The sequence below is a fragment of the Lissotriton helveticus genome, chromosome 12 (assembly GCF_964261635.1).
Source record: "Lissotriton helveticus chromosome 12, aLisHel1.1, whole genome shotgun sequence".
Classification (NCBI taxonomy): Eukaryota; Metazoa; Chordata; class Amphibia; order Caudata; family Salamandridae; genus Lissotriton; species Lissotriton helveticus.
This window is the reverse complement of record NC_136073.1, coordinates 720,003,463-720,017,218: the sequence shown is the minus strand read 5'-3', so window position 1 is coordinate 720,017,218 and position 13,756 is coordinate 720,003,463. Positions and strand designations below refer to the sequence as shown.

Below are 13,756 nucleotides of genomic sequence, written 5' to 3'. Positions count from 1 at the left end.
TGTGGCCCGCGGCTGGAAGGACCCTAGGGCCCCCCGGTGGGAGTGTGGAAAAAGGGATTAGATTACTGTATGGGACTGGAGCGTCCAGTGTTTGAGGCACGAGGTTGCCACAGGAAGCACTAAAAAATATGGAAGAGATGGGTGGGGTACAGGGGATTGTGGCTGGAGCCGCCAGCACAGCGGGATGTAGATACTGAACAGATGCTTTGAGAACCGGGGTGAGGGAAAGTATGCATTACCAATTTCATAATGATTTTCTTTCTTGGACCTGTGAGGACATCGTGCAAGGGGGGGTAGTTACTACGGGGTAGGGGGTGGGAGAGTTATAGTAATTATGCTTCTTTTTAACTACTGTATTGATTGCTATTCTGTGCATTTTGATTATATGCTCACAGCCCCTCCGGTGTTCGGAGTACTGTGGTTTACTTGCAATCTCTCTCAAGAAAACAATAACAATTTTGTTCTGAAAAAAAAAAAATTAATAATAGCCACCTTTGGGAAATTAGAAAGTGAGAGAATAATACAGAGAATATCAGGGCATTTAGTTTCAATCATCCTAACTGTGCAGTCTAGGTGTACACCAACCCAGGTGCACAGCCCACCCAATGGCCTTCCCCTCGCACCCTGTACTGCATGTTTACAATATGTGACATAATCCACTCTATGCATGGGCTTAGATGCCCATGTTTCCTGGTAGAGACAAATCTCATGGATATCCACAAATTCACCCCAATCAGGAAGGTCCATTTTGGCATTCAAGCCAGGAATGTTCCAGGAAAGGATCTTTAATCCATGTGCTATGGGTACCTTATTACATTCGAGGTCTGAAGTAGAATCACCTATCTCATACTGCACAGGCAGGGCTTCCTCAATGTCAGAAACTATAGTTTCGGCAATTTCCTCACACTGAGGACAGACAACCCCATTAAGGTTATCTATTGCAGCCATAGCATTGTCCAACTCTACAACACATGCTGAAACCTTATTGGCCGGCTGGCCTCGAACTTCTGGAACCTGGTTTAAGGTGATCGAGTTCATACCATGGATCCCACTAGAACTGGTCCTTACCACACACGACAATACACAGCCTTGATCAATCAGTCTCATAGACAATTTCTTATATTCAACTTCCCTAGTTATCGTTAGTGGTTGCTCAAGAACCACAACCCCCTCCTCAGGGATATTGGGACATAGCAAGTGAACCTTGTGGGTTGGAGAGTTACTTCTAATGGATTGTCAATCAACCTGGTCAAGAACACTAAAACTATTACTAGTAGGAAATATGACTGGTAGAGTGGAGTCATAGGAAAAATGCCCCTTAGAGAAACTTCCTGCCTGCGCTCTCAAGTCCCTTCCTACCCAATTTTCCCGTAACCCACTCCTTCCATTAGCTAAAGGCTGGAGAGGGGATGGGGATAGAAATAGTGTAAAGGAAGGGAGTGGATCCAAGTTGAGGTTCGAGTCGGCTTCCAATGACAAATATGCTCTACCACCATCATGTCCCTAAAATTAATCAAAATACAATCACCCTCTATGTCTTTAGGTCTTTGGCCTACCCAGTTGACTGCGGGCAAATAAGATTTCATTATGAGCCTGCGGGAGAAGTGGCCTGTTATAGTTCAGCCAGTGAATGCATTTGTTTTTAAGCCCAAAGGAAGACTCCTCCCTGTCCTGGCCCAAGGATGGAATTCGAACAAGCACAACAACATACGGAGTCTTAGCAGCGGTTAAATCCAGATTTTGCAAAACAGCCTTCTTAATACCCCGGTTCAACGGACTCATATGCGAAGCATGGGTTTCTACTCTATGGCCAGTTAGAGATGCTACACCACCCTCCGGTTGAATCGTGGTCACTCCATTCATAATCTCAGTATTATTTACCCCCGCACATGACATACTGGTTGGTTCTAAAGTTGTCAAAGCGCCAGCACTCCTGCTACAGGCGGCCAAAGGTAAAATTGACTGAGCTGGGGAGGGTGAGCTAGGGGGGGGGACAGAAAGAATACACAATGCTTTTGTTATAGTCTCGGAGGACCCAACATACCTCCACCTTGAATTAACAATATTAGTGTGGTCAGAAGCGTATAATGTCTCATGACGTAAAAGCCTTTTCTCCAATGAAGAGAGTCTTTCCAGAAGAGGAGACAACGATCTAGACAATACTTCCTCCATTCTAACCCAAAAGTCCACTCCGGTTTGGCAGTGTTGAGCATCACCCAAATTTGGTGCAATCATGGCCTCTACGTGGGACAAAGGGGTTTGTTCTGGAATTATTTCTGCTTCTGTTGGAACTGTCCCCCCTTTGTTCATTGATTTTCGGATTTTGGCATTTTTATTTCTCTGTGGACCCCCGCCCCGCTTTCTCTTGACAGCCGTCTCTCTAGTTTGGGACCCTGTTTGCAGTAAACTGCTGGCAGACATAGTAAGAGTTTGCGAGGCACTAACAGGCTTTTTAATTGTGTTATCAATATGCAAAGGTGCTGTAGCAGACTCCGAGGGATAAAGAGTAGTCATAGAGGTGTTCACTGGAGTCACCATTTACGTAACATCAGGTGGTGACAGGCAAGCACATTCTATGGAAGCCGATGGAGCAATGGCCAAAACATTTGCTGGTTCAGGTGACCTTGCATTCATTAACACACCCAGAGATGAGCGTTTAGATAGCAGGGGATCCAGTGATAGGCGTTGTTCGGTAATCTCTATTTCATGCTCCAAAACCAAAGTCGCTCTAATGAGAAACTGATCCAAAGTCCCCACCACTGACCCGCCAGTGAGGGAGTTCCTCCAGTTACTTCCTCTTTTAGCCATCGCTAATTGAAAAACAGCCACCAACCAACCTCCAGTCATAAGCAGCCAACAATAATATTAGGGGAATATGCCAGAATCTTTTAATCACTAACCTTGACAATGCAGATGTCAGAGAGGGGGTCCGGCCCGGTCACTAACCGGCCCGGGCTTCGCCCAGCGCGCCCGCTCGCGTCCCACGTAGGGTGTGCCGCGAGGAGTGAAGTATCGGCTGTGGGAGGGGCTCAGGCAGCACAGGTGGCGTCAGGACCAAGGGCTCCTGGAACGTGGAGTCCAGCAAGAAGACCAATTAGCCCCCAGCAGAGTCTCCTCGAGCGATGCGGCACCATCAAACCCACCTAGTAATCTGGACAAAAAACCTTGATCCGGGACAAACACTATAGCACCAAATTGTGCTCAAGTAAACTTTTTTTTTTTTTTTAACTAAGGACATTCCCATCAGGTACGATGCACTATTCTATTTCTTCTTGGTCTCAAAGGATACAAATTCCTTTTAGGAAAATACTATCTCAGATAACCATAATCAGCATGTGAGCACATCACCCTGTATAAAAATGGTATGGTCATAAATGCAATTTTTGGATTATCAACCAAAGATGGAAAGTAACACCTATACAGTGCCTACCATTTCTACTGACGACACCACTCCCCTATCTCTCCAATATCACCCACACAGGCTTGGGCGAATAAAATCGAAAAGCATATTGCCAGTATACATCCAGGTAGTATGGGCCATAATTTAGAACAAAACTGCTCTTGCACAGACTCAGGCTGACATACTGTCAAGAACTAAACTCAAGCCTGCCAGTTGCCCCTCCATGGTGTCAGATTTTAATACCCAGTTGGAACAAGAGGAAGATACTCTCCCTTTATTCCTCACATTCTTCATATTAGACACCAGCACAATGCACCTTTCCTAGCCACAAAAAAAACCCTGCCCTGGACTTAATGTTCATAAAGAAACAAAGACACAGCACATACAAATCCTAATCATTTCCTCAATCAGTGGATTTCCATGCCCTGTTAAAGATTTAAAAATGTCAACAACAACAAAAAAGCTGCATTACACCACAGCTCTTAGCAGACTCTTAAGCCCTGATTAAGCAGTAAGGCATTATTTATCACCCTGATAAATAACGATACCACAAGATACATTATTTATCAGGTGTGATAAATAACATCTATTACAAATCCATGGGGAATAAATGAAGATTTTGGTGTTGATCACAACAAAGTCCACATGATACGGTAAATACTGTATGTTTTACCCTGGTATATTTTGTCAGGTTCGACCTGACAAACTTTAACAAAGCTTGAGCTATTTAACGCTTCCGATATTTACCCGCTGCAATGAATACCTGCAAACTCCTAATTCCGGTCAATTTGAAGATAGGAGTTTACGCATGGGTCAGATTATGAGCAACGTGCTAAATAACAACCATGGCACTTGATTCAGGAATTCTATCTGATCAAATCAATAAAAATAAAGAAGAAAAGTGGAGGTCTGTACTCAAAATTTATTGTTAACTTTGTCTAAAAATAAGACATACAGGACATACGTAATAATTATCAGTTTACACAATTTCCAATTACTCATAAACATAAAACATCCTTATTATACAAAAAAATGAAAACGAATCACAATTTTAAAATTTTTTACAGCAATTAATTGAAATATTAAAAAGGTGGCATAACAAATGGTTCTCTACGCGCGTTTCGGCGACCACCGCCTTCTTCTTGAGTAGCCACGTATCACACGTTCTTAGTCAAATTCTGTTTTTATTGGACGATCATGCGAAGGGATTCTAGTTTGATAGTGATGAAAAGGATAAACTGAATTTATATAAATGGACAGCTTCATGTATCTCTGTTGCAAAAAGTGTCTGTTCTTGGCACTCTCACAGATTCTGTCTGAACTTAGACAAGGAATCCTGCCTCGCTTCCCAGTGTGTATGATTAATAGCGTATTTGGTAGCTTCTCCAGTACTTAAAAATTAGTGAGCACGATGCATAAATTGCAGATGGGAAATCTTCCTGATGTGGAAAAATTTCTTTTATTCTGTCCGATACTAAAAGATTACTTCTGGAGTTAATTCGACTGGGAGCAAGTCACACGAATGCTGCACCGCTGATAAAACGAGCTCGTTTTATCAGCGATGCAGCATTCGTGTGCCTTGCTCCCAGTCGAATTAACTCCCATCTACAATTTATGCATCGTGCTCACTAATTTTTAAGTACTGGAGAAGCTACCAAATACGCTATTAATCATACACACTGGGAAGCGAGGCAGGATTCCTTGTCTAAGTTCAGACAGAATCTGTGAGAGTGCCAAGAACAGACACTTTTTGCAACAGAGATACATGAAGCTGTCCATTTATATAAATTCAGTTTATCCTTTTCATCACTATCAAACTAGAATCCCTTCGCATGATCGTCCAATAAAAACAGAATTTGACTAAGAACGTGTGATACGTGGCTACTCAAGAAGAAGGCGCTGGTCGCCGAAACGCGCGTAGAGAACCATTTGTTATGCCACCTTTTTAATATTTCAATTAATTGCTGTAATAAATTTAAAATTGTGATTCGTTTTCATTTTTTTGTATAATAAGGATGGTTTATGTTTTTTTATGAGTAATTGGAAATTGTGTAAACTGATCATTATTACGTATGTCCTGTATGTCTTATTTTTAGACAAAGTTAACAATACATTTTGAGTACAGACCTCCACTTTTCTTCTTTATTTTTATTGATTTGATCAGGTAGAATTCCTGAATCAAGTGCCATGGTTGTTATTTAGCACGCTGTTTTTCCCTGACCTAGGACTTGTTGTACCTATTATTTCAGGGGGTCCTTGTTTTCTGCACATAATCAGATTATGAGCAATCCATAAAGCTCATACGGTAAAGGGGACAGATGATTTGGCTAGGGAAAAGAGACATAACCAAGTTTTTTTTTATTTTTATAACCATGTTTTAAGTTGACTAAGACTAGCTTGAACGTTGAAGGGTGTATCCAGCTGTATGGCGAATCAATTACAATTGTGAAGCAGCAGTTCTCTTCAACAAATAACCAAACACAAAATCATCAGGGACCAAAGACAATAACCTGAAATCCAAATCAGTTCTGCAGTAACTAATAATTACTCCAGCAAATACCTTCTCTCCCCTCACAGCCCACCTTCTCTCCCCTTACAGCCACCTCATAGATCCTATCAAATCGGTTGAGATAGCTGATGTGAGCACAAAGTCAAGTTTCCCTTATGTTCAGTTGCACAATTATAGGAATTCACTAACTTTCGGTCAACCTCCTCATGCACACTCAACTGTGTTTTCCAAGTACATCAATATGTTGATAATTACTTCGGCCTCCGACATGATAGAAGCATCCAATATCAATGTATGCAGAGGTAGGAAACGGATGAGAGGTAGATCTTTTTTGTAACCTGTCATAACATGCATAAAATGGATCAAAGAAACAGTAAACAACGTTTACCACAAATTTTTTACTACGCGGTACCTTTACCACGCGGCCGTTACAACGCAAGACGTTACCACGACTTGCGCTTGAGGGCGCTGTAGGATAAGGAATTTTATAAATGTATATTCCAACACCTTCCCTAGTATCCACGGGGACTGGTGTTGGAATATAAAATTATAAAAATCCTAAATCCGCGCCCTCCAACGCAAGTCGTAGCGGCCGCGTGGTAAAGGTATGCGTTGTTACAACCTGTGTTGTAACAACGTACATCCAAAGAAACACTACAATTTTAAGAAGTTGACCTAATTCAGAAAATTCAGCCATCTCCACATGCATAACTTAAACAGAAAAAAGTGTAGCTACGAATACATGCCAACTATATCTCCTAAAGCAGGTAGAGTTCTTGGCCTCAGATCCTGCAGCATGCCCCTTTCCCCCCCCCTGACAAGAAAGTGACCGCAATGAGCAATACACGGGCACCATTTATCCAAATTACACCATTGCAAAGGTATGAAGCCTACTTTGACAAAATGATTGGGAACTACAGTAATGTATTTAGAGAGAACATCAATGATCAGGGTTTTAGCGGGGTACCACAATTAATATAGTTCAGGCAAAGTAAAAGGAGCATTGCAAAATAATGACTGAATATTGTTGGATGCCTGCCTTAAGATCAACCTCACACTCAGGTACTGTGCAACGTGTTTGCAAAACACATAAAACTTAAAAACAATCACACCTGACCTCTTGCATGCCTGTTTTAGTACTTAAGACAACTTATGGCTACAGGCTGAAACTTTGTCACTTTGATTTTCTATATCACAACATGCTGTCTCTGTGGTACCTTACTGCCAGTATGTCAACTGTCCTGACAAACAGGAAAGAAGCATATTGTCCATACGTAATACATTGAAAACGTTTGCTATACGTGAAGTTAAAACTATACATCTGCACAATTTAAAAAGCAACATATATATGAACTCTGATCAACAACCTCTCAATGGTGAGAACACACCGTAAACAAATAAGTGAACATCGAAACATGCAAGGTGGATTAGTGCTCATTACGTCACTGCAGAAAGATGTAACCATCTAAGCTCAATCATTCAGTGGCCAGAGTATGGAGTATTGGTGTCAGACGTGCACCGATTTACAAATTTCATAGAGGTTCTATATGATGACCTACAATGTTTCAGCAACGCAGACATTCCTGACCAACACTTTAATGGCTCCAAGCTTTCCAGTGTGTAATCCAACAAAACAACTAGCTTCAAATGACAAACATCAAAGAGTATCTTAGACCATCATTTAACTACACCAATGACCCATGGAATGATTCTACAAAAATGGACCCAATTAAGAGTCCTCAAACTTGCCCTAAATTCTCTTTCCAATTCTGTTTGAATGGAAGGCCTTAAACCAGAGAACCACTCTTTAGAAGATAGTCACGTGGTCAGCAATGGGCAATTTTGATAAGGAATGATTACAATTTGACAATGACTGAACTCAAAGAATGTTAAGTTCTATGAATAGGAGCAATGCCCGCAAATTAGGAGCTTGACGCCTGAGTGGCAAAATCGCTTAATTTTAATAGCACACCACCTCCTATTTTACATTCATGCTATATTGAAGCATAAAAATACAGGTTATGAAGATCTGCAAAGAACACAATTTTGGCATTTAATACAATATTATTAGTCTTTGAAAAATGGTACCTCGAGCTGGACGAATCATCTCAAAATATATGTTTTCTCTTTGGCTGACTTACAATAAATAACCACGACACATTATATACAAAACTGAATCATCATACAGCTTGTGTAATACTTAAGTAAATTCGTAATTACCTGTCTAACACAGTCTGGGGCAGTCTCACACTCATGATTCCTGAAGATCGTCTTCTGATGCCAAATCCAGTTTGACTGTCAAAATTGTACTGTATAAGGATAAGACAGTCTGGCAAAAATCATTTGCTCTCCGGGGCAGATGAGGTTTCATGAACCTGGCAGCTGCAGGTTCATTCTCATTTTTAGGGTTAACATGGTCCGTTTCTTACTTTCCCGCATAAAATGAGACGGATTCAGAAATAAAAAAAGAAATAAGTTGCCTTCTCCGTACGAAAAAGGGGAGGGTGCTGTGTATTTCAAAGTTACTCTCCTATACTAAAAAATAGATGCCTGAAATAGTGGTGCTCTTGAATACTACGCTCTTAACAACAAACCACAAACCCAACGTAACCTTTACTGTTTAGGAGCGGTCTTTATTGCTGGGAAGGGAAAAGCAAAGGTAAAACATAAATATCGGTTTAAGGAATCGCCTTAATGCTCAGTTTTACACTGAACAAGAAATAAACGACATGCCTTTATATAGATGTATGCATGTTTATACAAAACGCGTTGCCTACAGCTGTGTTTTACAAGTAAATAAATTAATAAAACATACATATGTACATATCCAAGCCCTGCAGCTAAAATATTTACGCTTAAACCACTAAAATGGGGCAGAATTCTCAAAGGACTTCTGAAAACTTTAACTCACGAAAATGCCTGGGTCCAATAAAAAAAACGTGCTAAAATCCCTGAAAAACAACGTTATTTTACTTCCAAAAGTACCCGCTCATAACCAATCTTCCAAATTACTGATGACAATATAACCACAATTCTATTTGTATTTTTAGGCAAGCAAGAATACATTTGGCAATCTAGAAACGTTAGGTGCCCTTCGACTGCTATCTACAAACTCCAGAATCGCAAAAACCATTTCCTTCTTTATTTACAGAGGGAGAAAAGGGAAGCCGCAGTGTCCCAGCTGACTCGTCTGCATCCCGTTGTAAAAAAATAACGCAAAAATTGAATCTAGAACCGACCCACCCTCCTCCCTGTAACCTCTCCCAACCACAATAACCCAGTGTTCAGGCCTTTCGAATCCCCAGCCTTTCCTAGTCCAGCATGCCTGGCCCAGTGGCTCCCCTCCCTGACTCGCTCGCTCCCTCCCCCTCTAGCTCCCGTTAAACACACAACAGAGAACGAGGGGGGGGAAAGGAGGCAACGGCAGAAAACAGCACCCTCAAAAAATCCCAGAACGTAAAAACGAAATCAAACCAAAAAGCAGCACAGGTTGTCCTTGCAGTCTCCCCAAGTACATTGCTCCTCCTTGGGCTTTTTTTCTCCTTTTTTGTGTAGTGCAGATTGGGAAGATAAAAAAAAATCTCAGGGCTTTTTTTTTGTTGGTTTGCGGCTGTCTCTCCCTCCCCTCTCTCTCTCTCTCGCTCGCTCTCTCTCAATCCCCTCCTCCTGGCTGCAGTTTCCCCTCCCCCTGGGTGAACACGACATCGAGGGGGACTGACCAGACCTGGCATAAACACAAACCACACACTGCCAGAGGAGGAGGAGGAGGAGGAAGAGAGGCGGCCGCCGCCTTCTCTGTCAGCCAGAGCTGCATCCAGTGGCAGTGCTCTCTCTCCCCCTCCTCCTGCTTTTTTTCTCCCTTCCAATCTCTGTCCTCTCTTCCCTTCATAAAAGGGCCAGGAAAGAGTTTTAATTGAATACAAGATAAGAATAGTTTGCCGAGGGTAATTAGTTGTGTCTGTAGGCTTTCTTCGCTGCTCTCTCTGACTCACTCGTACCGCACAATTAACATAAAATAGAAACCGAAAGTAGAAAGTCGTCACGAGGGACATTTTTTGTGTGTGGCGAGGGGCGGGGGCGTATGAATGCTAAACAAACAAGTGAACCAATGCCAACAGTCAAAACAATGGGCGATGGGTAAAGTAGATCCAACACACAAAACGGAAAAACATTAACGGTTAAATACAAATAAAATATGCCACGCGGCAACGCGTTTTTGGACATCCAAGATAGGGTGGGAGCAACAGGTGGACTTTTGCTAGAACAAATACCATCCGATTATAGTTGACCCCAACTCAGGAGAGATTTAAACATAATGTGTTTTAAATACATGTGTAAAGATTGGAGTGTGCTGTTGAAATGTACACGAAACAATATTGAAATAATATAGAATTCCAAAATATTTTGGGATAATAGCTGGCTGACTACCTTGCAGAGTGGGATTCCAAAAGGGCCTTCATATAGTGAAAGAGGAAGACAGAAATGCAAGGGTTTGCTGGCGATTTGGTTTTGTTATGTTTAACATTCTTCTGCTAGGGCTGGAAACTAGTACCTAAATATGTATTTTTTGTAAAATCGTTTGCTGTTTTTTTAAAATATTGGAAACCTTGTCTTTGCTTACTTTATTAAAAGTGTAGGAATAGGAGTAGTAAAATACTTTATTCAGTTGTCGAAAAACCATTAAAGTATACATAGAAACAGTACAAATGCTCATATGGCATCAATATAAAAAAAATTACAGTACATAAAAATTCATGATTTTATGGATTGCTGTAGGGTCGTGATGTTCATGAAAAGTACGCATTCATCTCCAAAGATAAAAACAATCTTGTTAAGATAAAATCGATTAAAACTACAATGTGAAAAATGCCATAATCAGGAAGAGCCGATGTTACATACATCATAAAACTAGGTACAAGAACGCAGAGTATGAGTTAAAATCTAAGCTCTAAAGGGATCTGCATTAATGAAAAACAGTACACAATATTTAGAGTATTGACCGTGCTCATTAGTGATCATGAAGCAGTTTGTAATAGGATATTACTGCGTTTGTAACAAACATTTTCTAAAAAAATGACTGACTGCAAACACATTTAAGGCAGAACTGTCATTTTTCAGAAGTCCATGGGCTACTAAATATCTGGTTACTCCAGTTTCAGACAGATTAGTCAAATCCACTGAATGCTGACAATGCAAACATTCTCCCCCAGTCAAAAGATCTGGGTTAAATCCATCATTCTTATGCCCACTACGCCACCCCAGTTTGGACCCAGCCATATGCAAATCAGTCTTGACCTTGTGCCCCATGGGAACAGTCCAGACCGAACTTCCAGGCCAGGTCCTCCCTGGACCGGAAACAAGCACCCTGGGACTGGTTTCAGGATATGTCACCCTTCTTCAGCCAGGCTTGCTTGAATCCTGTGGCACAGTGAGCAAGGAACCCACGTCTGGGCATACCCATCCCACTTAGGGTGAAAAGTGTTACAGCAAACAAATGATGGACGGAATCCTGACAATGCAAACATTCTCCCCCAGTCAAAAGATCCGGGTTAAATTCATCGTTCTTTTACCCTCTACGCTACCGCAGTTTGGAAGCAGCCATGTGCAAATCAGTCTTAACCCTGTGCACCATGGGAACAGTCCAGACTGTACTGCCAGGCCAGGTCCTCCCTGGATGGAAAACAAGCATCCTGGGACCGGTTTCAGGGCATGGCACCCTTCTTCAGCTAGGCTAGCTTGAATCCAGTGGCACAGTGAGCAAGGAACCCACGTCTGGGTTTACCCATCCCACTTAGGGCGAAAAGTGCTGCAGCAAACAAATGATGGACGGAATGCTTGTAAAAAGTAAAATGACAATCGTGAACATTGCCTTCGCCACTTGTTTAGTGGAAATTTCTATTGAGGTTCTGAAAATCTGGATTCGTATAATTATTCTGGACTCGAGAATTAAAACTTCGTCGAAACATGACGAATTTGGTATCAAAAGACCGAGAATGACGAGTACATCATGTGCATATATTTTCAGCATATTCGAGCGACGATTTCACCTCGAAATCGTCACTTACATTCTGAACCCTTGGCTCCCATTTATATGTTGCCCTTTACATAGGCCTTAATCCAGTTGAATTTGATTCCACAAGGACACGTACTCCTTAATCGACTTTTCCCTGACCTCAGTACAAGTTGGAACCATTGCCCCAGGCCGAACTCGTTAGGTCAGTTCCCTCCCAGTGGCCGAGCAAGATAGCATCTAGGCTCAACAAACCATAAAACCATTTCAGCGCGCACACCTGCCATATCTCGCTCACATGTATCTCCACTCTTTTGCTTCACTTACTTTATGGTGGGGAGGTGCCCGTTTTTATTAGGGGTCCAGTGATATCTGATGAAATGTTGGGCCTTGCCAAATGATTTGTTGTAGGCAGCACAAAGTGAAATATGGACATGTCATCATGACTCTGCTTTCTCTTTGTCTTAAAAGTACGTTAACAATTTACTTTACAACCAAAAATGTTTTGCCCGAGGCCCAAAATTGTGTATAAGAAGAGAAGCCTGACTTTGTAAAAGTGTGCAGTCTCCTGAGAATATACCCGTATTGTACTTATAGGACACTTGTTACCTTGGTTGAAGCCAATAAACTAATCTTTGACTTCACCTAGAAGACTCCGAGTTTCTGTAGGTCTGGATCAGGAAGAACCCGAGGTCTCTGGGTGTTGATCCCCTGGCACCGCTGGGTTACCGGTTCTGTGCCGGTTCTTAAAAACCCAGTACCTCAGTTGGCGCCCAACGTTTGGGGCGATTCCAGTGGTACCAGTCAGCCAGAAGATCGTGAGGAGCTTCGTGTGGAAATTGCGGAGGACGGCCAACCACCTCATCGACCCCTGCATGTCGACGTGGTCCGAAGGTCTTTGCTGCGAGGTTCCCCGCTTCCCGACGGCTACAAGGACTGCTGCCCTGGCTATCGCCCTGATTTGGACCCTTGAAGTTTTTGGTAGAGCGAAACACTGAGACGAGTCTTCTGGTGACGTCATCGATATTTCAGTTAAGTATAAGTGGAGTGTCTCCCAGTCCTTAGATTGGACTTAGTTTTGGGTATCTTTGGATACAAAGTTTTGTATTGGTACTTGCAAGCACCAAAACCGAAGGACTCGTGTATTCACGAGAAATATCGTAATCGATAATCCTTTGAAGTTTGGAACTAGACTAGAGAGCGAAGATGCCTAGTCTTAGACTTGGGAATTTGTTTTGTCTTGGTGGTAATAATAGGGACTCCCGATTGGAGGACTCATGTCCGGTTCCTCCAGTTGGAACTCCGACTTACGAACTGTATGTAAAACATGGGGTAGGCGCCATCACCTACAACGAAGTATGGATTAAATACACCAGGAAAGATGGCGTTCTAAAATGGCCCCAATATGGTAGCTTTGATTCTGAAATTTTAGACAACCTTGAAGTTAAACTCTTTAAAAAGAAAGCCCGGCCGGCGATGTTTGACTCTTTCCGCTTATGGCGTAAAGAAGCCAAACAAAAAGAAATTAAATTAGCTAAATAAAATAAGAGAGAAGGGGGACTATCAGTAATGCAAGCTGCTGTGCAGTTTAAAGATAATGAAGAAGAGCAGATGAATGAGCAGTTGCACAGGCAACGTAAACTGGCAATAGATAAGTGTTATCCAGTTTTGCCGTCTCTTCAGCAAGAGGCAGCAAAAGAACGTGAAAAAGACCCATTAATGTCGCATTTGCTAAATTCACCACCCCCCTATGCGCAGAATGCCACAGCACCCCCGCAACCTTTAGTTGCGCAAACTACGCCTCCTGCTCCTCAACAGCACCCACCAGCTGTTCTTC

General features: G+C 42.1%; 1 protein-coding gene across 3 annotated transcripts in view; it reads right to left on the bottom strand.

Moving 5' to 3' along the window:
* Positions 1-9,563, bottom strand: part of ARHGEF11 (Rho guanine nucleotide exchange factor 11) — an 883,046-nt gene extending 873,483 nt beyond the window's left edge. For all 3 annotated transcript variants that reach the window (XM_078670282.1, XM_078670280.1, XM_078670281.1), the window contains exon 1: positions 8,130-9,563. In XM_078670282.1, coding sequence (XP_078526408.1) covers positions 8,130-8,164 — 35 coding nt within the window. In that variant the 5' untranslated portion in view covers positions 8,165-9,563. The remainder of the gene's footprint in view (positions 1-8,129) is intronic.
* Between the last annotated feature and the right edge of the window lie 4,193 nt (positions 9,564-13,756).